We start from the raw sequence: 25,081 nt of genomic DNA on the forward strand, positions 1-25,081 counted from the left end.
TTTAGTCTCTTGGCAGCTCTTTCTAAGTTTGATGTGGACATTGCCATGTCTTTTAGACTCAGGCCCTATTTATTTCTTATAATGAAGTGTTTCAATAAATCATTTCTAATATGTTCCTAATACATATACATGTTCCTAATACATAATACATGTTCTAACACATATCAAAATATGTATTTAATTGTTTTGTTACAATTTATCAGGGAAGAACAATCAGAATATCTTCCTAAGTATAAACAATAATTAAATTTTACATTTCCCAACAGCCAGGGTTCAGATTAAATGCTATTGGACAATACATAGAAAAATAAAGAAAAGTTAAAAAGTTGTAATTAGAGTAAGCATAGTCAGTGAGCAGTGAGAGCTGCCTGTAAAGACCCATTGTCCCTATGTAGAAGGGTATACTTAGGTTAACATGATGTTGTGGCTCACATGTTAGGCATATTAAGATTCATGAGAAGTAATTATCTGATAGGAAAGAATCAATGATTTAAAAAAATGTTCCTAATATCTACCCAGTAAATCATAGCTGAGATATTAGCTTATGGAGTACTTAGCAATGTTGGTTGATAGGTTGATGATGGAAATAATAAAATGTTTGACTAGCAAAAGCCAAACAAAATACATACGATCGAACTGTGTTTTGGTTTGGAAAATTTTAGATTGTCATGTTTAATGAGAATTCTTACAGCCAATGGCCAAATGTACATAGACACAATACTTATATTCTATAGAACTACAGTATAACAAATACTGAGTGTAAAATACTAACTGTAATACTACAAGTATTACAAAAAACTTTGTATATCTAGATATCTATAGTAGGTACTTTCCTCTGAATTTAAGATTCATATTAAGGGAATTATTAAGTGTCTTTATTCTATTGCTTTCCATGTATTTATTCCAAAGTAAAATAAGTGAAGACATTTGAATATGTAATGTTGAATGGCACCACGGATAAGAGCTGAGACATATCATACATGTACTCACTTTCATTTATACTTCACTATGTGATTTTAGAGCAAGTTATTTATTCTCGAGTTTAATTTTCTTATGAACTAAATAGAGATAGAATAAGAGCTACCTGTTAAACTGATCATGAAGATACGCTGAGGTAATTTGTACAAAACATCTAGCATAATTATTTCAAATAGTAAAAGCCAATAAATATAAGCTATTAGCATAACTGTTTTTATTATCATTAAAAATTGCATATCTGCTTTGTAATTTTGTTGAACAGGATGGTCTGGACACCACTGTGAGAAGGAACTTGAGTGCATTCCCAACTCATGTGTTCATGAACTCTGCTTGGAAAATGAACCTGGCTCGACATGTTTATGCACACCTGGATTTATGGTAAAGATTACTGGTGGTTGTGGTTGTAATAATTTTTTATTCTCTTTGATACACAGTAAATAGTAGAAAATTACATGGTGAAAAGTAAGGTTGGAGTAGTGAATCTTCAGTTCATCTCTCCTTCTCTGTCTGTACACGCTACACTTTTCTCAGCATTCCTCTTTCCCTTCTTGTCCATGCATCACTTGCACCCTCAGTCCTTTGTTTCATAAGAAAAACATTCTGATAAATTGATACACGCCAAGGTGCAAGTGACTTAATGTGTTGGCCTTTAATGTGTTAATGCATTTGGAAGGAGGATGCCAGTGGAGAAATTACTTAATACTCTCAGGGTCTTGGCAGAACTTTTATTTTGCCCAAGGACATAGTACTACTTCCAGAGTTGGGCTCAGCATACTGTATGTCCGAGGAGGACAAATCTGCTTCCTCAGCAAGTCTGAACTGGCCTGAACTCCATTAGCACTAGAAATGACTTTCCTTGGTAAAAAATTTCTCTATCAAAAAATAGCATTTGACCACAGTCTTTTATTTAAACTGACTGCAGCCCATGAATATAGTGAAAAAACAGCAATTGGTAAGAATGTGTTATCAGAAATTTTAAATGTATATTTATAAATATCATTATTGGACCAGCCTTCACTGAGATTAAGGCTAAATAATTAGAGACGGGGTATAGTCAGGTGACTAGAGTCGGTGCAAGAATAAAGAATTATACTTCAAGCATCTGGCCAGTGTGTATAAAAGATGAACAAGTGTGAAGGGAAGTGTAAATGGAGCTAGAAACTCCTTCTCAGAAGTGAAAGATCAGAAAGGAGAAACCAGAACCAAGAGTCTCTAGATGAGGTTAAGGAATTACATACAAAAAAATAATTAATAACTGTCGCCGAACACAAGATTTTGAAAAATCAATTGTAGAAGGACCTGGGCTTCAGTCCAATGCTGTTCCCTCTTAAAGGACATTCCCAGGGCTCATCTGTTTTAGAGGGATATGAATGAGATCAAACAAGTATCTTGCTTTCTCTGAGAATTCTCTAATTTTGGATTTGCCCTAGGAAAAAGATTTTCTCTTACTGCTCCAAAAGAGATAGATTTTGGAGAAAAATATCAGATGCTCTGATACTTAAATTGGAAGTTAGTTGGTACCAAGAAGTTATTTTTCTGACACCTCAGATTATACCAATAATGTCTTCCTCAAAGAGTCAGTATAAAGAGCAAAATACTGAGATGTGTGTTTTATTTAACTGCGTCTTCTGCCAGTGCAGCCTTAGATACGTAGAAATCTAAATAACTTAGAAAATCAATGCTTATTTTGTATATGATATGTTTTCATAAAAACAAGTAATTTACTACCAAATATCTATAAAAACTTCCTGAAATAGTTAATCTCCTGGTATATGTTCTTTCACATGTGAAATATGAATCTATTAATATTTGAGCTCTTTCTTTAATAAAAAAATCAAATCTGAAGGATAAATACATTAGTATATGTTAGAAATAGAAACATCTTGGAAAATATAGTTTTATAAGACCACATGTCTACTAAATAGAAGAAAATGTTATAGACATAATGCATTTACATTTTAGTAAGCCATTTACTAAATTAATTTCAAATGGATAGTTTTGCAACCATTCTCTAAGTACTTGAAAGCTGAAACAAAATTTAAAACTCGTCATAGCAAGAGATAATGTTTGTGTGAAATGCTACAATGAGATGAGGGAGATTCAACTTTTGCTAATGCATTAGTTATACTTTAAAATGAGTAGCTAAAGATAGGGGAAATTCAGTTTATTGAAAAAGAATTTTAACATTGAAATGTTATTCATGCCAATGCTATAGCAGTATGTATTTACTCTAAATTAGATATTCCTAAGAAATATACTTTTGAAAATCACATGCAAATTATTAATTGGAATAGAAAATAAAATAATCTGCTGAATTATCAGAAAATCAAATATTCAAAATATTTGATAAAATATTTGTAGCAAGTTAAATTTGTAAATATTGAAATAAAATATTGAAATGGATACACGTATGGAAAATGCATAAAAACATTAGAAAATCACTCTTTAGGTTTATTTTTCCCTCCCCCACTAATCTTGAGTGCAAATGGGATATTAAGAGAATAAAAATCACAATCATGGGGAAATGTGAAACTTCATGGGTACTTCATTCACAGGAAGACATCAAACTTGAGAGAGTCTTAAGAATAAAGCAGTTATAAGAATTAGAAAAAAGGTAAATTGATTTGCATTAGTACTAAAAATAAAGTGTGTACACAGAGTGTAGGTGAACATGAAACCAGTGTCCATAGTGGAGAGTTGACAATGTACAGGGGGTAAGTCATGGCCTTCTAGCACTAGAATAGATGGGAAGAGACTAAACATTGCATCAGTTATCACGTTCTGTTGAAACATTGGCTCATTTCTCTGTCAACTCTGAAACACTGTAAACTCCTGAAGGACAACGATAAGGCTGGACGTTGCAGTATTCCTAAGAGCACAGAGCACAATATAGGCGGTCACTAATTTACAATTATTCGACTTTATGATTGTACGAGAGTGACATACATTCAGTAGAAATGGTATTTTGAACATTCCTACAACCATTCTGCTTTTCACTTTTAGCATGGCATTCAATGAGTTACATGATCTATTCAACACTGTAATATAAAATAGGTGTGGGGTTGAATGATTTTGCCCAAGCTGTCGGCTAATGTAAGTGTACTGAGCAAATTTAAGGTAGGCGAGGCCAAACTATGATGTTCAGTAGATTAGGTGTATTAAATGCATTTTCCACTTACAATATTTTCAACTTTTGATGGGTTTATGGTAATGTAACCCCACCATAAGTCGAGGATCATCTGTACATGTGTTTTCATTTTGGTCATCATTGTTAAGGTTGTTTTATTAGTGCTGATAGCATATTAGTCACAGTTGTTTTAAATTCCCAGTCTGATAATTACAGACTCCCTGCCATACCTGAGTCTGACTTCAATGCTCACTCTGTTTCTTTTATTTTTTTGGCTTTTAGTGTGTCTTGTAATTTTATATTTAAAGACATGATGCATTGGGTAAAAGGAACTCAGATAAATAGGCCTGTAGCATAACATTTTATGTTTATCTGGCGAGGAGTCAGGCTGTTTTTGCTATGCTGTAGCCATAGGTGTCAGAGGTTAAAATTTCCTCTTATATTTTCATTTTCATCTTGCCTGTTGTATTTTGTTTTCATTAGAAAATTCTTCTTAAAGAAGTGTGAGGTGTGGAGTTATTTCAGTTGTAATCTCCTGTTGTTATAAAAGATCCTTGTTGATATGGCAGTAAGGTATGGGGAGAGGGTAAGCCTTTAACAGTCCTATGATTAGGTCTCAGTCTTGGTGATTCTGTGACTCTGGGTTGTGACCTTCAAATGTGCTTCTCTGTACCCCGTTCCCTTAGGTGAGACAGAAAAGCTACAGAGGGCTGGAGTTGGGTATTTCCCTTCCCCCAGGTCAATTAAGCTCTGGTAAAATAGTTTCACTTGAGGACAAGCCATGTTAAGAGGAACAGAATGCTCTGGGAGTCTTCAAAATGGCTGTTCTCTCCTCTCCATGCTGGAAGCATGAGGGGATTTTTCTCCAAACCTCACTGTGAGAACCCTGTAGTATTTTTGAACGCAGAGTTCATTACAGTGTGGGATATTCCCTAAGAGTGGCCTCCCCTGTAGTTTCTAACTAACTCTCAAGCTCGTACACACTGAGCCTCCAGCATTTCATCAATTCCAGTTTGTTTTTCTACCCTGGTTTTGGCTCCAGGAGAGGTTTCTGCTTCTGAATTTCTGCTCTGGTAAGCTATGATTCTTTGTACCTGCCTGACTGTCTCTCCGATGTTTGGGGAGAAGTTTTCCTTTAATGGGAAATGACCTCAATTTTCTTAAAAATCTAAGAAGAGTTGATTATTAGTTTGTTCAGCTTTTCTTATTGTGTAGATGGGAATGATGACTTCCAAATTCTCTACACGCCAGACCAAAACCCAGAATTTTGTGATTGTTTTAGAATGAAAGGACCTATGAATATATTTATTAAGAAAACATGAATGGATTTTCTTTCATTCAATGTGTCTTTTAAAAAAAGGATTTTATTGTTCTAATTAGGCTTCTCAGGTATCTCAACTTGAATGGTTGTCCTGTTTTTCAGAGTCACTAGAAGCCTTTATGGGATTGTTCAAAAGTTATTAATTTGGCAATCAGATTCTCCATTAACATGTAAAAAATTAAAAATTAAAAATTGTCTTGCATGTGTACTCTAATTACACCAGCTGATACAATAGCACATGCAATCTGTGTAAAGAACATTCAAATAATTCAAATAATTGAAATATGTTTGTATTGAATTTTTAATTGAACATGAAACAACAAAGCACCATTCAAAGCAATAAGGCTTTTACCTAACAATTTGTGGCAATTCTCTTCACATTAAATCCTTTTATGTTCACCTGAACTTCCCTCTAACATCTTTCCTCTTCTCAGAGATCTTCACAAAAATGGCACTTTTTTTCCAGATTCCTTTTATTTAAGCTACTTTAAAAGTTTCACTCATTAGGTCATCATATAAAAATGTTAATTCATCTACATATTTACAGGATTAGATAGGATTAATATTACTACAATTATTCTTGTTAAATGATGAAGAGTGATGTGGGAGGTAAATAGTCCCTGCTGGATAGGGAGATGGGAAGCTGTTTTTTTCTTTATTTCTGAGAATTAATTTTTTGAAGATAACATTGAAAGTCTGAACTCTCAGGTTTTTCTTAATGTTTAGAGCTATGACAATCTCTGACAAGCTGATAATTAGTGAAGATTATTCATTTAAGCAGATCCAATTACAAAAGTGATTCCAAACAAGATTAAAGTACTTACATCATTTTGAAATTCAAATGTTCTGTAAAAGAATTTAAATGACAGAATACAATTTTTGAATGTCCTATACTTGCTTAAAAATTCAAGAAAAATGATCATTCTTTTTTTCATTTGATCAGAACTGCTCATTTCTTCCTCAGTAAATGAAATTCTGCCAAACAAGATTGATCTCCATGCATTAACCAATGAGTGTCTATTGGTCAGGCTTATTGTGTTTTGTAAATGATAGAGTCGATGAAAGTGTTAATTACAGCCCTTAAATTAAAACACAGATATTTATATAGTGTGGAAGCTGTGTTTGTATTAAAATGAGGAAAAACTGGAGAAACTATTTTCTGAGAAAAAAGGGTTCCGAGTTCTACAGAAGGACAGCCTATTTGCGGTATTCAGTTTTTAAATGTCATCTTCAAAATAAACCTAACACAGAAGACACCAGTATAGCAAGACAGACAAACATTTTGATGTATGTCTGTGTTTCTGGTCTTTATTTTCTCATGAGATAAAGTCATCAGTATTATTAATAAATATTTACCAAGTGTTTTCTGTGTTTGAGATGACTTGTTCTATTAAAAAATATTTATTATCTCAATAGGAAATAAAGCAAAGATGCAATTTTAGACAAACTCATAATTCTCTTTTAAATAGACATTTTTGTGGTTTTGACATTTATCCTTATTTGAATTCAAGTAATTTGTATTTTAGATCAGTCAAAACACGCCCTTTGGATACTCACTAAAACAATGTATTTGGAAAACTTATAAAGAAATACGTATACACTAGTCTTACATTCAAATTAAGGAAAATGTACAGGCTCACATCCTGTTGCAATGCACTAAAAAAAAATCAACAATGCTCTTATTCAGGTGAAATTTGATACTTTGCTCTAATATATGTTGAGCCCCATTTTTTGCAGATCCTTAAAATAATATAAAAATCAATTAGTTTCAGTTTGTTATCCAAAGAGAACATTCAGCTGTATGGAAGAGACAAATAATGTGTGGGATAATAAGGAAGTCAGCATTGGGTACAAAATGCAGGAAACTATGATGAGGGAAATAAAAGCATTAGCTAGGACACTTATTTGGTAGTAATATTAAAAAATAATAAAGCAATTGGCGAACTCTGAGTAAGGTAGTTGTTAGGAAAGATTTCTCAATGGACAAAAGATAATGGCTTCCTCCTAAGGATTAGAAAGGTATCTCTAAAAGCCCTGAAACTTAATCTGCACCACATGGTGGAAGTCCACCCTGAGGGTTTGCTCAGTACTGCTAATGAGAATGCTAAATATAAAATAGCCATAAGAAATAAGCCTCAATCTGCTTCTCAGGACACGTTTTACCACAAACAACAAAAAAATACACAACAAATGTATTTTCCTCTCCCCAGATCAATTAGGCTCTGGTAAAAGAGAGCCAAGATCCTAGCTTTTATGAAATCTACCACCTAAGAAGCAGAGGATGCATGGGGGAAGAAACAAAATTATTGTGTTTATTTATTTGTTAATTTGTTTATGGGCAGCAATGAGTGCTATGGGGAAGAAAAAGATGGAGGGATGTGTGTTCTGAGCATTTCTAAGCAACACAGTTACAGTATTTTGTAATGCAAGGTATGTGAGGGTTTTGGAGGAGGAAATGGTGCAAACTAGAATAAAAACATAAATATTAATAAAAAGGCGAAGTTTTCTGTATTAAATAAGTATAATGTATAATGAAAAATGTAGTTTAATATTTTCAGAAGTAGAATATTTAAAATAAGTTGCCTTACATTTTATTATGGCACAGCTGTGATGTACAATCTAAATGTCTTACAACTTGCTGGGTGCAGTGGCTCATGCCTGTAACCCCAGCACTTTGGGGAGCCAAGGCGGGTGGATCACTTGAGGTCAGAAATTTGAGATCAGCCAGGCCAACATGGTGAAACCCTGTTTCTACTAAAAATACAAAAATTAGCCAGGCGTGGTAGTGGCTGTCTGTAATCTCAGCTACTGGAGAGGCCAATGAACAAGAATCACTTGAACCGGGGATTCAGGGCTGGCAGTGAGCCGAGATCTTGCCACGGCCCTCCAGCCTGGGCGACAGAGTGAGACTCAAAAAAAAAAAAAATTCTTACAACAGTAGTTTTTATTGGTAAATGGAGTATGGTAAAATAATGACCACCTCATAGACCTATTTAGATATTAAAGATAATAAATGCCCACCTTCCATCTTTATGCATCAGATTTTTGCTTAATGTGGCTGGTGGAAGAATGTAGTTGGTAGAAACCTGGAATATATTTAATATCATATATGGACTCAAAAAAGTAATGGCTTAACATTTTAGACTTCAATTAGATGGAAAATTCTCTGAGCCTGTTTCTTCACTTATAGCATGAACATGTGGATGAATTAAAAGCTTGACCATATTGAAGATAACATTGTTAACCCACTGGAGAGTTGGGCACAGAATTTTAAATGCCCATACTTATAGACTGGTAGATCAGTGTTCTTTCCTCTATGCCGTAAATCTTATCCATTTATTTTTAAGATCGATAACTAAATGTAATATCCATTTATTTTTAAGATAAATAACTATTATATATATATACATATATATGTATATATACACATATATATGTGTGTGTATATATATATATATATATATATATATATATATTTAGACAAGGTCTTTCTCTGCTGTCCAGGCTGGAGTTCAGTGACATGATCATAGCTCACTGCAGCCTCAAACTTCTGGGCTCAAATGGTTCTCCTGCCTCAGCCTGCCGAGTAGCTGGAACTACAGACATGTGTCCGCATAACCAGCTAACTTTTTATAATATTTTTTGTAGAGATGAGGTCTCACTATGTTGCCAGGCTTGTCTGGAACTCCCGGCCTCAAGTACCCATCCTGCTTCAGCCTCCCAAAATGCTGGGATTATAGGCATGAGCCACCATGTCTGTACAAAGATATTATTAAGCTACTCTCTAAAATAAAAACAGATTGGATTCCAAAATCCATTCCGAAGTCCTACAACTTTGCCATAGTCTACAAGGCTATGTGCAGTTTGGCCCCTTCCTGATAACTTCTCTAGCCTCACTTCCTCCTGATCTCCTTCTAACTCGGTACTGTAGCCCCCTATTTAGGCTTCAGTTGCTCAAATATTCCCTTCAAAATTCTGGCCGTGTGTCTTTGCACATGCTACACTTTAACTAGAATGATCTCCAATCCTTCCTGCCCACTATGCCAATTCTACTCATCTTTCAGGTTTTAGCATATGTCCCTCTTTTTCAGGTAAACCTCATAATACTGCCACAACATGTGCTTAGGTAACTTTTTTTTCTTAAACTGTTTTCTGGAAGAGCTTTAGGTACACAGAAAAAGTGAGCAGAAAATACAGAGAGTTCTCACCTACCCCTCCCCACACACATGCACAGGCTCCCTCACTACCAACATCCCATGACAGAGTGTACATTTGTTGCAATCAATAAATCTATATTACATCATTATCACCCAAAGTCTGTAGTTCACATTAGAGTTCACTCTTGGTCTTGTACATTCTTTGGGTCTGAACAAATGCATAATGACATGTAACCACCATTGTAGATACAGAATAGTAACAATGCCCTAAAAATCCTCTGTGATCCCCCTGTGAATTCCTCTGTCCCCTCCATCTCTGGCAATCATTGATCTTTTCAGGGTCTTCATAGTTTTGCATTTGTAAGGATGCCACATAGTTGAAGTAATACAGTACATAGCCCTTTTAGATTGGCTTCTTTCACTTAATAATGGAGATTTAATATCCTTCCAGGATTTTTTCATGGCATGAGAGACCCTGTCAGGGCTGAATAATGTTCCATTGTCCAGATGTACCGTGGTTTATCCGTTCAACCTACTAAAGTTTTTTTTGTTTTCAGGTTTTGACAATCATGAATAAGAGTGTTACAAATATTCCTGTGGAGGTTTTTGTGTGAACATGTTTTCAATTCGTTTGCTATACACTGAGGCACACACTCACTGGATTATATAGTAATAGTGTGTTTACTTAGAAACTGTGCAACTGTTTTCTAAAATATTTGTACCATTTTGCATTCCCACAAGAAATTAGGCAGCATTTTATAATTTGTCTTCATAGCAATTACTGAAATTGTAATTCATCAATTATTTTTGTGGCTATATATTTACTGTTTGACCAACTACTCTCACCTCCTTTTCTGTCCTTCTCTGTTTCCTTCTCCCTCTCTGGTCTGCTTTTCTCCTCTTCAATAAGTTCCATAAAACAGGAACTGTGCACATATTATCTACTTCTGTTCTCCAGGCAGATACAACGTAGTAGATTCTAAATAAAATTTTGTTGATTATTATACATGAACAAAACCATGAATGGATTACAATTATTGTGGTGTGAATCACAACTAAGCACAAGAATTTTGTGGAACAGTCTGTTGAATGCAATATCATACACTGTTAAAGATATAATGCATTGTTTTCTACAATAATATTTAGAATTATTTAAAATATCACTTGAGCCATAAGCTTCCATTAAAATGTTGTTATTTATGAAGGAAGCCTAACTATTTACCAGGCTAAATGTCTTGGATACTTTGTCCTATTGAATGATTAAAACAATTTTGCGATGTAAGGATGATTATTTATTCCTATGGTGATGATGAGGAAACAGGCTCAGAGATGTTGGTCACTTATTCATAGATAGCAAATGTTAGAATGTAGTTTGTCCAGTAAATCCAAACCCTATATCCGGGAGCACTATGTCAGAAAGTTTTCACTCTGCAACCAAAATACAGTTCTAGATCTTTTCACTCTGAGCCATACTCAGATTTCTTTTGGTGAGCACAGACTACATTAACTTATAGAAAGATTAGCTTATATATTCTGTTATGGGCTGAGTGTTTGTATCTCCCTCACCCAAATCCAAATGTTGAAGTTCTAACCCCTAAGACTATGGTATTAGAATGTAGGGCTTTTGGGAGGTGATTCAGTCATGAGGGTGGAGTACACATGATTGGGATGAGTGCCCTTATAAAAAAGCTGCAGATAAGTAGATAGTCCCTTCCAGCCTATGAGGACATAACCAGAAGGCACCATCTGCAAGAAAGCCCAGACACTAAACATCCCTCGACTTGTACTTCCCAGCCTCTTGATCTATGAGAAATAAATTTCTGTTATTTATAAGTCAACCAGTTTATGGTATCTTTTTTTGCAGTAGCCTGAACAGACTAAGACATAGTTCCTTCAATTTTTTTCTTTTTTTTTTTTTTTAACCAAAACGTATTTTCTTCACATGGTTCTTACATGATAACAAATGGAACTGTGCATTTTACACCTGCTAGCTTATTCTATAAATAATTAAATTCTGGCAAGGCAGTGAGAGAAAATATAACTTGCATCTATTGCATTTTTGATGATAAAAACCAATCTCTGTTTCTCTGCTTTTTCTGGCATTGCCACTGCAGAGGTTTTATACTTCTCTTTTGGCTTAGGAATCTTTTTTTTATTCATACAGAAACCACCTGCTTTAAGCTTTTCCCCCCTTAATTAAAAATAAATGAAACTAAGAAAAGAGTCAATGCGTAGGAAGGAAGACCTGTTGGTTGTTGCTCTCCATGCAGCTCAGGGATACTGACGTACAGCACAGCATATCTTGCTTGCTGCTTTTGATATATTTTGAATGTTAGATCGTGTCCTTGTATGATAGTGTTTGATTTGGTTTTGCCTTATTTTCTGTAACTGTTTTCATGTCATTTGCACTTGAATTCCCAAGTAAGGAGAGGGCTGTGTGCACATTCCCAGAGTTTGAAGATTAGCTTCAAAGACATTGTAACTATAAGGCTGACTCACTTTAATCTGAAAGGAGAAAGAAAATATGTATTGCCACAGTATGTTGTAGAAAATGAGAGAGGCTTGAAAGTATTCAGAAGACATTGTTCTTAATGTTCTAAAATGAAGATGCCAACTTTATCTTTCTAATGATAAATTAGTTAAAGATAAGTATAAAATGATCAGTGTATTCATTGGTGTGTGACAACTGTGGCTGTTTGGGTTGGCATAGAATAATACTCCATGGGAGAAATGGATAAACAAATGATAATATAATAACTAATATGTGTTGATAGAGGTATAAACACAAGATGCTATGGATGGCAAAATAAAGGTATGCAGTCCAAATTTGTTTGCTCAGATTGGCTCAAGTAATAGTCCCTATAGGAGGTCAAGTGTAGCAAGTCAGCTTGAATACAAGGAGACATTGTTCTAGGGAGAACAGGTAGGAAAGCTTGCAAGTTACTTTCAAGGAGTGTGAATGGAAAGATGTGAGGTTATGTTATTTTTTAAATATCCTTTATGACACAAATTTTAGCACTTAATATGTATATATTATTGAACTTAGATTCTAACAACTATTTTAGATTTTTTTTGTCCTAAGAAACTCAAATTCGTAGAGAAGAGATACAACATGCAAAACAACAATTACAACACAGAAAAGAAATGGGTAAGCAGCATAAAATGTAAACACATAACATTATACAGATTCAGAGAATGAGGACATTATTTCCAATGGAGGAATGTAAGATGTTTCATGAAATAAATGTCTTTTCTCATGAGCAGTCGGTTGAACATTCTGTGACTAAGAAAAGCTTCCCTAAATGGTATAGATATTTGGTGGTAAGAAAAAGAAAGTTTTAAATTTCTACTTGCCAGTTCTGAAAAATCAATTGAGTATTGGGATCCTCACATTGATGACCCACTAATTTACCTATAGTGTCTGCTAATTCCATGCATTCTTACCAAAATAGTAGGAAAGATCAAACAATTTGACTTCTGAAATGTTTCAGGGCTCTTTTACTTGTACATACTCAGGGTTCTGTATCAGATATCAGTTTCTAGGACTGGTGAGTCATAAACAGTGGTCTCAGGGAAATCTTTAAGGTATTTGTTTTCAATTAGGTGAGAATTTAGAAAAAAAATTTCAGGGGATGCTATTGACAGTAGGACCACAGAGTTTTAGTTATGTTATATATAACTATATATATTAGTCACACTGATAATTTGCACCTGTAGTAATTATGAGTTATTAAATTGTTCTGATATGATGACTGACACAGAGTAATTTCTTGATTTTTCTATTTGGAGTTAAATATATAGTACTTAAATTTAAATTAAAAACAATGGTATTTCCAATATAAGCTTGGCCATAGTCAAGCATTTAACTTTAACATTCAAACTATTTTTGCTTTTAAAACTCAATATCTACAAATGTAGTTAGTGTATAAGAAGGCCATTGGCACTTCTTTGATTAGGATCATGGATATCCAAAATAATTGACATATAATTAAACTTAATCATTGTGAAAATTCGAGAAAATCTCATATGTTTAAAATTTGGGGGTAACCTGAATAAGGTTCTCACCATGTTTTCAATAAGAAAAATCAATATTCAATAAGAAATAGCCAGTGATATTGTATGCTAGATTAAATTCTTTTACTTTTTTCCAAGAAGAGTGGTAAGCCAGTGATGACTTTTTGAAGTGAGGAATCCCCTGGTCAGACTTTTATTTTGAAAGATAACTCTGGCATATATTTGATACATAGTCAATGTGCTTTTGAGACCTTGCCTGTAAAACAATGCATGTTGACCTCTTGCCTCATCAACTTTCTGCAGCAATATTTGTTGCCTGAGCATCTGTCTCTAGTATTAACCTTGACTTCTCCCCTGAGCTATGCTTTCCATTTCCCTTCTTATTGCACCTTCTTTTGGATAGACTAGAAACAAAAGTGAGATTCAGTGCATTTCTTAAGATCCTTATTCCTGCATTCTTTAGTCCGCTAGAAGATCTCCCTGCAGATTAAAATTATACAGCAAATCAATGAACTTGTGCTTTCAGAAGCATTGCCATTGAAGCAAATCCCCTGAAGTTCTGGTAGCCAAATTCAATAAGGAAAAATAAAATTATCCTTAAAGTTTTCACTACCAATTATCAGACAACAGGGAAGAAGTGACTATTTCATGTTTATATTGTTGTCACCCCATAAAACTTAGATGGAGCTTGTGTGCTTCTACTCTGTGGAAAATTTCACAAATTCTTGATGTTCTTCAGACTTCATACAAATATATAAAATTATGGACCCACAGCTTTTATTCATGGTCTTTGATTTTATTCTCCCCTTTAACCTTGAGAAAGATGAAAACTGATTTGAATTAACAATTAATTGACTGACATACTTGAAAATGTTTTGAAAAGTTTGGGCCATACATTGTTACGTTATCAGACAGAAAACATCATTATCATCCTCCCCTAGGAAAAGACATTTTAAACTTTCATGACAGGATATTGTGGATAACCTAGGAAAATAAATAAAACAACGTTACATTGCAGTGTCCCAGGCAATGACTCTCAGGAGCCATTATAGATGAATTATTCTAAACTGAGAGAAAGAGACAGAGATACAGAGAGCGAAGCACATAAATTTGATGCAACATGTTCCACCCAAAAATAAAAAAAGAGAGAAATAATGCAGATTAGGGAAATGAGAATTCCTATTGTGTGTTGTCAAGTTGTCATAAGGGAAGAAAAGAATACCAGCATTATATATATTCTTGAGAGCTTGGCCACCTTTTTGGTAGATGCTTGAGGCAGAGAAAACAGACACACACACACACACACACACACAAACACACACACACACACACACACACACACAGGTATTCATTTACTTTAGTACTATACACAGCCTAAGCAGAAGGATAATTCATATGATCTGTAGTACCATCTATGTAATCCATTAAGATAGACTCTGTATGGAGGACATGCATAGATCACACTTACTTCTTCAGATCTGACCACTGACTCACCTCCACAGAACCAGACCATCTACTTCTGGGAGCCCTATCACATATAGAAAACTACATGAAGGGGCTTTCCTTTTTGGAGTCTTAGATAACATCTTTTTTAGATCACAGGGTTTATATGAGGCTGTATAAGATTTTGATAAACAGCCTGCAGGGTTTGGAAATCTAAGAGAGACTTCACCAGACTCCTCTAAAATTCTGAATGATTTCCTGTCCAATGGATTTTTTCAAGAAGGGCGAAGTTCTGTGTGCTCTTGGGAGGCAACAGAGGTTTTCCAGGCACTTTGGGTTATGCTCTCTGTGGGGTTATGCTCTTGAAATGAAGAAGAAAAAGGAAGAGGAGCAGCAGTAGGATAAGAAAGAAGAGAAGGAGGATGGAGTAGAAGTGGGGGGAAGAGGAGGAAACAGAAGAAAAGAAAAAGAAAAGCTAAATGGGACTAATTATTTTGTTCTGTGAGCACTTTTTTCCTATAAATCTTTCCTGGTTTAAAATAGTTATCCCAAAAAGGGCCAGAACTACCAGGTAGGGCAGTGTTTGAACCTGGAGGCACTATCTTGTGGAAGATTAGCATCCATGACATTACATATTCTAATGTCCTAGCCTTGTATAGCTCATCAGGAAGTCCACCCAACACAAGAGGCAATAGGACCTATTCTTCTACCAGCTTGCATTTTTCCTCTAGTGACTTGCTAAGCAACCAGAAAAACTCACCCAGGGCTCTGTTTGTATTAGTCCCTAAAGCCTAGGAGCTACCTGACACATGTTTAAGTAGGGTGGTTGTAAATGGCTTTGAGATTACTTAGTTTTCCAATTGCTAAATTTTCAAATAATTTACCACTTATTTTGAGCTCATGTTTGGCAGCATGAAACATTTCTTATTGAAAGATCTTGGAAAAGGGGGAAAATGTTTCTTGATGCATGTTTAAATGGGATAGTGGTAAATGGCTTTGAGCTTACTTAGTTTTCAAATTGCTAAATTTTCAAATAATTTACCAATTCTTTTGAGCTCATCTTCAGCAGCATTAAGCATTTCTTCATGATAGACCTTGGGAAAAGGGGAAAATGTTTCTTAAGTGTAGAGGACACAGAGAAAGAGTGTAATATTGCTAATTGCACTTCCATTTCATCTGTCATCTCTGGTTTCAAGACAGACTATTCACATGATGTGGGCCCTTATTTCTCAAAGTAAGGTTGATGACTCTTGTAGCTCAAGACTGGTGCCTATTGAACTCTCATATTTGGTTGGTTGTTTTTCTTGTAATATAAAGGCATCTAAAGGGCCATCCTGTGTTTCAAATTTTAATTAAACGAGTTATGGGTAAAAATACTTACATTTTGCTTGCTCAACTCTTTAACCTAATTTATAGAGGCAATTTTGTAAATATAATTTTATATTCATTCAACAAATGCTAATTGGTTAGCAGCATACAAATGGTGTGCTGAATACAATGCAGGATGGAATGGAGATAGGCTTCTACCTAGTGACATTTACAGTGTACCAGGAATGACATGTAAATCAAGGCAATAGAAAAATAAAATATAATTTAAACTGTATTTAGTAGTCAGAAGGAAAAGAAAAAGTTATTGTGATAGAAAAATAATGTAGATAGTAGAAAAGTTTTCTCTAAGGAAGGGACCTTTAAGTTATAACCCGTGGGATAAAAAGAAATAATCCAAAGGAAGAGTGAGGGTATGGATGTGCTGTCAGATGTATCAGCATAAACAAGGGTCATGGGGAGGAAAAGATCTTGTCCTGTATGGGACAGTAAAGAGTGGATAATGGGAGTTGAGCACAGTAACTATGGTGGGGGCAAAAGTACAGAAGTGCCTGTAAAAGTAAACAGGGTCAGGTTAGGTTGAGAGTCAGAAAAATAGTAATTAGTTTGAATTTTATTCAAGTGGAATTGACATACTAACAAGTTTTTTCAAAAGGCAAATGATGTGATCTTATTCAGGTTCTTAAAATATCCCTATTCTTACATAAAGAAAGATCTAGAAGGAGGTTAAAAGTAGGAGTGAAGAAACCAGCTAGGCTCTAACAAGTATTATGTAAAAGATAACGATGGTTTGATATTTGTGGCAAAGCAAATTCAGAGAAAAGGCTGGATTTGAAATGTGTTATGAAAGAAAAATTAGCAAGACATTGTATTGAGTAGATGTGTGAGATAGAAGATAATGACAAATCAGGGAGGACTTCAGCAATAGAGTAATGATAATAAATTTCCTGTGATGGGACAGGTGGTTGGAGGAACATGTTAGAATGGAGAGACTGAATCAGCAGTTCAATACTGTGCATGTTATGTTTAAGGTACCCATGAGATATTTAAATAATGATTCTAAATAAGCAGTTGGTTATATAAAAATGTATTTCAGAGAAGGGTGAAGTAGAGATATAATTTTGGGACTCATCGATATATGATATCTTTATAGCCTTTTTGAATATATGACAATGCTTCTGGGGAGAATGGAGAAAGAAAAAAGTTGAATACTAAGCCATGATAAATTCCAAACTAGAGGCTACAAAGAGAAGGAGCCAGCAGAGGAGATTGATAATGAATAGGAGAAAGAGGTAGAAGGTTAGAGAGAAACCAAGTTTTTTAGAAGGTGGTAGTTAAGCATGTTGAATATTGTAGATGATTTGAATAAGATGAAGATCAAAAATGGTGCTTTCTATTTAACAGCACAATAGGATTTCTGGAATTTCACTGTAACTGTCCTAGTGGCAAGGAGACATGTAAGCTAGATTAGAATGGCTTGAGGAGAGAATGAAAAGTTTAGATGATTTAATGAATATTTCTTTCAATACATTTATCTACAAAAGGGAAAGAGAAATATGTATGTACTTAGATAAATATGTGTTTTCGATATGTTTCTCTTAGTTTTTTCCAATAAATGTTCACTCACCATCAAGTACATCAGTATGTGCCAGCCATCATATTAGCCCCGGCCATTCAGTGGAAAATGTAACATAGTCTCCTGCCTAGGGGCACTGGTAGTATGCTGGAAAAGACATACAAATCAATTTGGCATAACAGGAATGCCATTAAAAACTATAGTTATTATCATGAACCCTACATACTGATTTTGTATGGAAAAATCTTTTTAAAAACCTAGAAACTAAAATATTTATCTAGCCCAGTAAAATAGTACAAAGATATCTCAATATTACATGTTTTGGAGCAAAGTATTCTTAACATTTGATATTTAATTATTACTAGAGTTTTTTATTATTATGGGTAAATGGTATCTTCAGAATATTATTCTCACTTTCTGGTTGCCACCTACTTTGCCTTTTGTCTCCCAATCAAGTTAGATAACCACATAGAGAAATATCCTATGTGTCTTTTATAGAACACTGAAGATCTGTTAATATCTTAATGAGGAAAACAGAAACCATTTCTAACACTTAAATAATAGAGAGAATTGGATTTACAGGTGAAAAAAAAAGAGAGCTGAAAATAACCAGAGGTTAGTGAGGTAAACAGAGGTCAGCAATGGCATGAAACCACTCCAAGTAGGCTGGAAAGACACAGGGAAGAGGAACAAGTAACCTGAAGGATGCTGGATTTTTTCTGTATTATGTACTCCTTATTTCACGTAGAAAATAAGGATAAGCCACAACATGTTATCTTCAAATGTTACTGTCAATAGAGTGAAATATACTAATAGTCCACTGGATTGTAAAGTCATTGAGATAATAGAAACTGTTTTGCCCAGATCTTAAAACATGGTTTGTGATGATTAAATTTAATTGACAGTGATGTTTGTTAAGTAGACTGTCAGAGTAGAAGATTGTTTTAGCTTTATTACCTAAAATAATCAACTTTAGCATAGAAATATTGATAACAAATATCTTGATGATGTTTCATATATCAAAAGTATAGTATAGTGGGTTGAAGTGTGGGTTCTGGAGCCTCACTTCTTAGGTAGAAATCTTTGCTCTGCCATTTTCTTGCTCTATTGCCAGAAAATTAGACAGGACTGTGGGATAACACTGCTTTTCTTTAAACCATACTTTATTTTATTGAAACCATTTAAGAATAATTCTGATTCAAGAGAGACTCATATTTTCAACTTGTTACATATCTGGTAGCCAGTAAGCTTCTCAAATTTAATGTATTTAAACAGAAATTGTGATCTATCCTCCAATCTGTAACTGGTCTTCTATAATTTAGTAAATTTGCTTGTCTTCTTTAATTTTTATTTCTATTTTATTGATAGGAATACAAATTTACAAATCATTCACTAAACTTTTTATTCTCACCCCATACATCTAGTCCATCAGCGTATATTATAGGCTCTGCCTTCCACATATACCCCGAATAAAAACTTTACTTAATATATTCACTCCAGGTCAGTCTAATTATTTCCCTTTCCTGGATCGTTGCCTGCTTCCCAAATATACCTTAGCTTCTATTCTTCCCCCGAATCCAAACTCCATTGAGGGTCTATTATCTACAGTCAGCTTTTTATGATATCAGTAAAATCAGAACTTTCCTATTTCAAATATTCCAATGGCTTCCCATAATTCTCAGAATCAATTCCAAATTCAACAACAAACAAGTAAAGGAGCCACATTATCTGGTTTCTAATCACCTCTGTGACCTCATTTCTACCTACATGGCCTTCCCTTATTCTCTTTAACTGTCCATCTTGCTTTTGCATACATATTAAGCATTTTCCTGCCCGCAGGCCTTTGCACTGCCCTTCTTTTCGCCTTCGATACTCTTTCCTAAAATACTCACCTTAATTTATATCCCTGTTCAGAGAGGACTTCCCTGGCCACTGCCTCCAAAACAGCCGTTGCTGTTTTTCCTTATTATGTATTTTGGGATATTTTGTCTTAATATCACTTATCACTAATTGATATTAATTAATTAATTCAAATTTCTTTCCTAAAATACAAAGTATATAATGGAGAAACTTTGCCTATCTTGTTGACCAATTCATTTCCAACAATTACAACAGTCACTGGCACTTAGATATTGATCAATAAACATTTGTTGAGTGAAGACATAGAGGGCTATACAATGTCCACATGAAAGCAGATGACCATATTCTCATAAAGCTCTAATTCAGAAGATCTTATTTGCATGTTTTTTCTCAAATATGGATTCAGAAAGAAAGTTTTTTAAGTCATGTTTCATAGAAATTACTATATCATCTTGGTACCTATTAAGTTTTTGTTTGTTTGTTTGTTTTTGAGACAAAGTCTCGCACTGTCACCTAGGCTGGAGTGCAGTGGTGCGATCTCAGCTCACTGCAAGCTCCACCTCCCGGGTTCACGCCATTCTCCTGCCTCAGCCTCCCAAGTAGCTGGGACTACAGACGCCCACCACCAAGCCCAGCTAATTTTTTTGTATTTTTAGTAGAGACGGGGTTTCACCGTGTTAGCCAGGATGGTCTCGATCTCCTGACCTCGTGATCCGCCCACCTTGGCCTCCCAAAGTGTTGGGATTACAGGTGTGAACCACCACGCCTGGCCCCTTCTCTTTTTTTTTAATTTACATGCATTCTGTATCCATTATGGTAAGGGATCCTGTTGACCCTGTGTTTTTGTTTGCTGTGGATATTTTTCCATTTAATGTTTAAGTTTTTATACACAGACACTTTATAGTTCTTTTGTTCTTTTATTTTTAGTTGACACATAATAATTGTACATATTTATGGAATACATAGTAATATTTCAATGCATGTATACATTGTGTAATGATAAAATCAGGGTAATCAGCATAATATTGAAGATATCTTTTTTGTGTTGTGAACATTAAAATTCTCTTTTAGCTTTTAAAAAATTCGTATCAAATTAAGGGTTACAAGTGCAATTTTGTTACATGACTATGTGGCATAGTGATGAAATCTGGGATTTTAGTATATCCATCACTCCAATAACAGACATTGTACCTACAAGTAATTTCTCATTATTCACCCCCCATGTCCTCCGCCACCCTTTTAAGTCTCTAGTTTTTATTTTTCTCCACTCTATGTCCATATGTACACATTATTTAGCTCCCACTTGTAACTGAGAACATGTGGGTATTTGTCTTTCTGTGTCTTGGTTGTTTCACGTTGGAAAATGACCTCCAGTTCCATCCACATTGCTGCAAAACACCTGATTTAATTCTTTTCATGGCTGAATAGTATTCCATTGTGTATATATACCACCATTTTCTTGATCCAGTCTTCACTGACAGGGGGATTCCACATCTTTGCTATTGTGAATGGTGCTGTGATAATCATATAAATACATGTATCTTTTTGATATAATGATTTATTTTCCTTTGGATGTATACCCAGTAGTGGGACTGCTGAATTGAATGGTAGTTCTATTTTTAGTTCTTTGAGAAATCTCCATACTGTTTTCCATAGAGGTTGTCCTAGTTTACATTCCTACCAGAAGCATATAAGGGTTCCCTTTTCTCTGCATTCTTGCCAATCTCTGTTATTTTTTGTCTTTTTAATGATAGCCATTCTAACTAATGTAAGATGATATCTTATTGCAGTTTTAATTGGCCTTTCTCTGATGATTAGTGACATTGAGCAGCTTTTCATATGTTTCTTGGCCATTTGTATGTCTTCTTTTGAAAAAAATGCCTATTCATGCCCTTTGTCCACTTTTTTTGTTGGGGTTGTATTTTTTATTGTTGTTGAGTTGTTTGAGTTCCTTGTAAAATTTTAAATATTAGTTCCCTGTTGGATGCATTGTGTGAAAACATTTTCTCTCATTCTGTAGGTTATCTGTTCACTCTGTCAATTGTTTCCTTTTCTATGCAGAAGCTCCTTAGTTTAACTCAATTCCATTTGTCTATTTTTGTTTTTGTTTCTTGTGCTTTTGAGATCATACTCATAAAAATCTTTGCCTATACCAATGTCCTGAGGCATTTACTCTGTTTTCTTCTAGTAGTTTTATAGCATGGGGTCTTATGCTTAAGTCTTTAATCAATTTTGAGTTGATTTTTGTATATGGTGAGAGATAGGAGTCTAGTTTTATTCTTCTTCATATGAATATCTAGTTTCCCTGCGCTATTTGTTGAAGATAGCATTCTTTCTCTACTGTTTGGTATCTCTATCAAAAATCAGCTAGCTGTAAATATGTGGATATATCTCTTTCTTCTCTATTCTGTTCCATTGGTCTATGTGTCTGTTTTCATACCAATGTCATGCTGTTTTAAGTTACTATAGCTTCATAGTATAATTTAAAGTCAGAGAATATGAGAATATGATGCTTCCAGCTTTGTTCTTTTTACTTAGGATTGCTTTGGCTATTCAGAATCTTTTGTGATTCCACATAAATTTAGAATTGTTTTTCCTAGATCTCTGAAAAATATCATTTGTCTTTTAATAGAGATTTCTTTGAATCTGTAGATTGACTTGAGTAGCATAGTCATTCATAAAGTTTGAATATTTTACCCTGCCCAAATGTCATGTTAAATTGCAATCCCCAGTGCTGGAGGTGTGGCCTGGGGGGAGGAGTTTGGGTCATGGAGGCGGATCCCTCATCACTTTCTGCTGGTGTCATAGTAGTTGGTGAGTTCCTGTGAGATCTGGTTATTTTAAAGTGTGTGTCTCCTACCCATCCCACTCTCTCTCTCTCTTTGTTGCTCCTGCTTTTGTCATGTGATGTGCCTACTCCCTCTTCATCTTCTGTTATGACTGTAAACTAGCTGAGGCTTTCTTAGAAGCCAAGCAGATGCCAGCAACATGCTTCCTCTAAAGCCTGCAGAACTGAGAGCCAATTAAATCTATTTTCCTTATGAAATACCCTGTCTCAGGTATTTCTTTATAGCAATGCAGAATGGTTTAATATAGTCATTTAAATAATATTAATTCTTCTGTTCCATAAGCATGGGATGTCTTTCCCTTCATTTGTGTCCTCTTCAATGTCTTTCATCAGTGTTTTGTAGTTTTCCTTGTAGAGATTTTTCACCTCCTTGGTTAAATTTATTCCTATGTATTTCTTTGGTGTGGCTATTGTGACTGGGATTGAATTTTTAATTTCTTTTTCAAATAGTTCATCATTGGTGTATGGAAACAATGCTAAATTTTGTATGTTGATTTTTTTATTCTACAATTTCACTGAATTTGTTCATCAGCTCTAAGAGATTTTGTGATGGAGTCTTTAGGTTTTTCTATATATAAGATTATGTCTTCTGCAAAGAGGGTCAATTTGACTTCCTTTTTTCTAATTTTAATGCTCTTTATTTCTCTCTCATTCCTAATTGCTCTTGTTGGCACTTCCAGGAAAATGGTGAATAACAATGTTGAAAGTGGGCATCCTGTCTTATTACAGTTCTTAGAGGAAAGGGTTTCAGCTTTTGCCCATTTAGTATGATTTCAGGTGTGGGTGTGTCATTTGTGACCTTCATTATGTTAAGGTATTTTTTTAATGCCAAATTTGTTGAGAGTTTTTATCAGGAAGTGATGTTCAATTTTATCAAATTAATTTCTGCATCTATTGAGATATTTATATAGATTTTGTCCTTGATATTGTTGATTGATATATCACATTTATTGATTTACATATGTTGAAACATCCTTGCATGCCTGGGATAAATCCCACTTGATCATAGTGTATTATTTTTTGATGTGGTGTTGTATTCAGTTTGCTAGTGCTCTGGGGAGAACTTTTGCATCTAGGTTCATCAATGATAATTGCCTGTGGATTTTTTTTATGTTCTTGTCTAGTTTTGGTGTCAGGGTAATGCTGGCCTCATAGAATGAGTAAGGAAGAATTTCCTCCTCTTCGATGTTTTGTAATAGCTTGAGAAGAATTGATGTTAGTTCTTTTCTTTTTTTTTTTTGTTTTCATATTATATATTTTTTAATTTTATTATTATTATACTTTAAGTTTTAGGGTACATGTGCACAACACACAGGTTTGTTACATATGTATACATGTGCCATGTTGGTGTGCTGCACCCATTAACTCATCATTTAGCATTAGGTATATCTCCTAATGCTATCCCTCCCCCCCTCCCCTGACCCCACAACAGGCCCTGGTATGTGATGTTCCCCTTCCTGTGTCCATGTGTTCTCATTGTTCAATTCCCACCTATGAGTGCGAACATGTGGTGTTTGATTTTTTTGTCCTTGCAATAGTTTGGTGAGAATGATGGTTTCCAGCTTCATCCATGTCCCTACAAAGGACATTAATTCATCATTTTTCATGGCTGCATAGTATTCCATGGTGTATATGTGCCACATTTTCTTAATCCAGTCTATCGTTGTTGGACATTTGGGTTGTGAACTAGAAATACCATTTGACCCAGCCATCCCATTACTGGGTATATACCCAAAGGATTATAAATCATGCTGCTCTAAAGACACATGCACATGTATGTTTATTGCGGCACTATTCACAATAGCAAAGTCTTGGTGCTAGTTCTTTCCTAAAAGTATGATCAATTTCAGCAGTAAAGCCATCTGGTCCTGGCTTTTCTTTGTTGAGAAAAGCAGTTATCTAACATCAGGAATCATCTGACATTTATACAAACTTTTTGGTGTAAGTTGAAAGTGACTACAGAATATGGAACTGTGAAACAACCACCACCCACATCTGAAACAAGACTTAAGTGTTCTGCAAATTAGATGTAATCTTTAACAAATATTAGAACACTAAAGCAGGGATGCCTATTAGGTATGTCTTTATTATTAGGAAATAGACATGTATTAGTATTTTAAAATCATTTTGAAATATTATTTTCTTACAAATAAAAATGATTCAAGTAGTATAACTTGTTTTTAATTCTACATTTATAAACGTATCTCTCTGGTCCATTTATACTTATTTATACATTATCGCAATTTTCATTCACAGTTTCTTCATGTGAAAGCTATTTTATAGGATATGGTAGAAATAGCCTTTTCATGTCAAACTAAAACATATAACGATCATTCCTACTGCAAGCCAATACAAACTAAAATAATTTGCAAATCACAAGAATATGTTTTCAAATTTTCTGTTGCAGATACTGCATTTTACATTAGCTTCC

The 25,081-nt window shown here is 34.5% G+C and overlaps 1 protein-coding gene across 2 annotated transcripts in view; it reads left to right on the forward strand.

The window, feature by feature from the left end:
- EYS (eyes shut homolog) overlaps nt 1-25,081 on the forward strand; it is a 2,056,951-nt gene that overhangs the window by 1,107,620 nt on the left and 924,250 nt on the right. For both annotated transcript variants that reach the window (XM_032154320.2, XM_032154329.2), the window contains exon 24: nt 1,241-1,356. In XM_032154320.2, coding sequence (XP_032010211.1) covers nt 1,241-1,356 — 116 coding nt within the window. The remainder of the gene's footprint in view (nt 1-1,240; nt 1,357-25,081) is intronic.

This window comes from Hylobates moloch, unplaced genomic scaffold (genome assembly GCF_009828535.3).
Source record: "Hylobates moloch isolate HMO894 unplaced genomic scaffold, HMol_V3 SCAFFOLD_2, whole genome shotgun sequence".
Taxonomy (NCBI): domain Eukaryota; kingdom Metazoa; phylum Chordata; class Mammalia; order Primates; family Hylobatidae; genus Hylobates; species Hylobates moloch.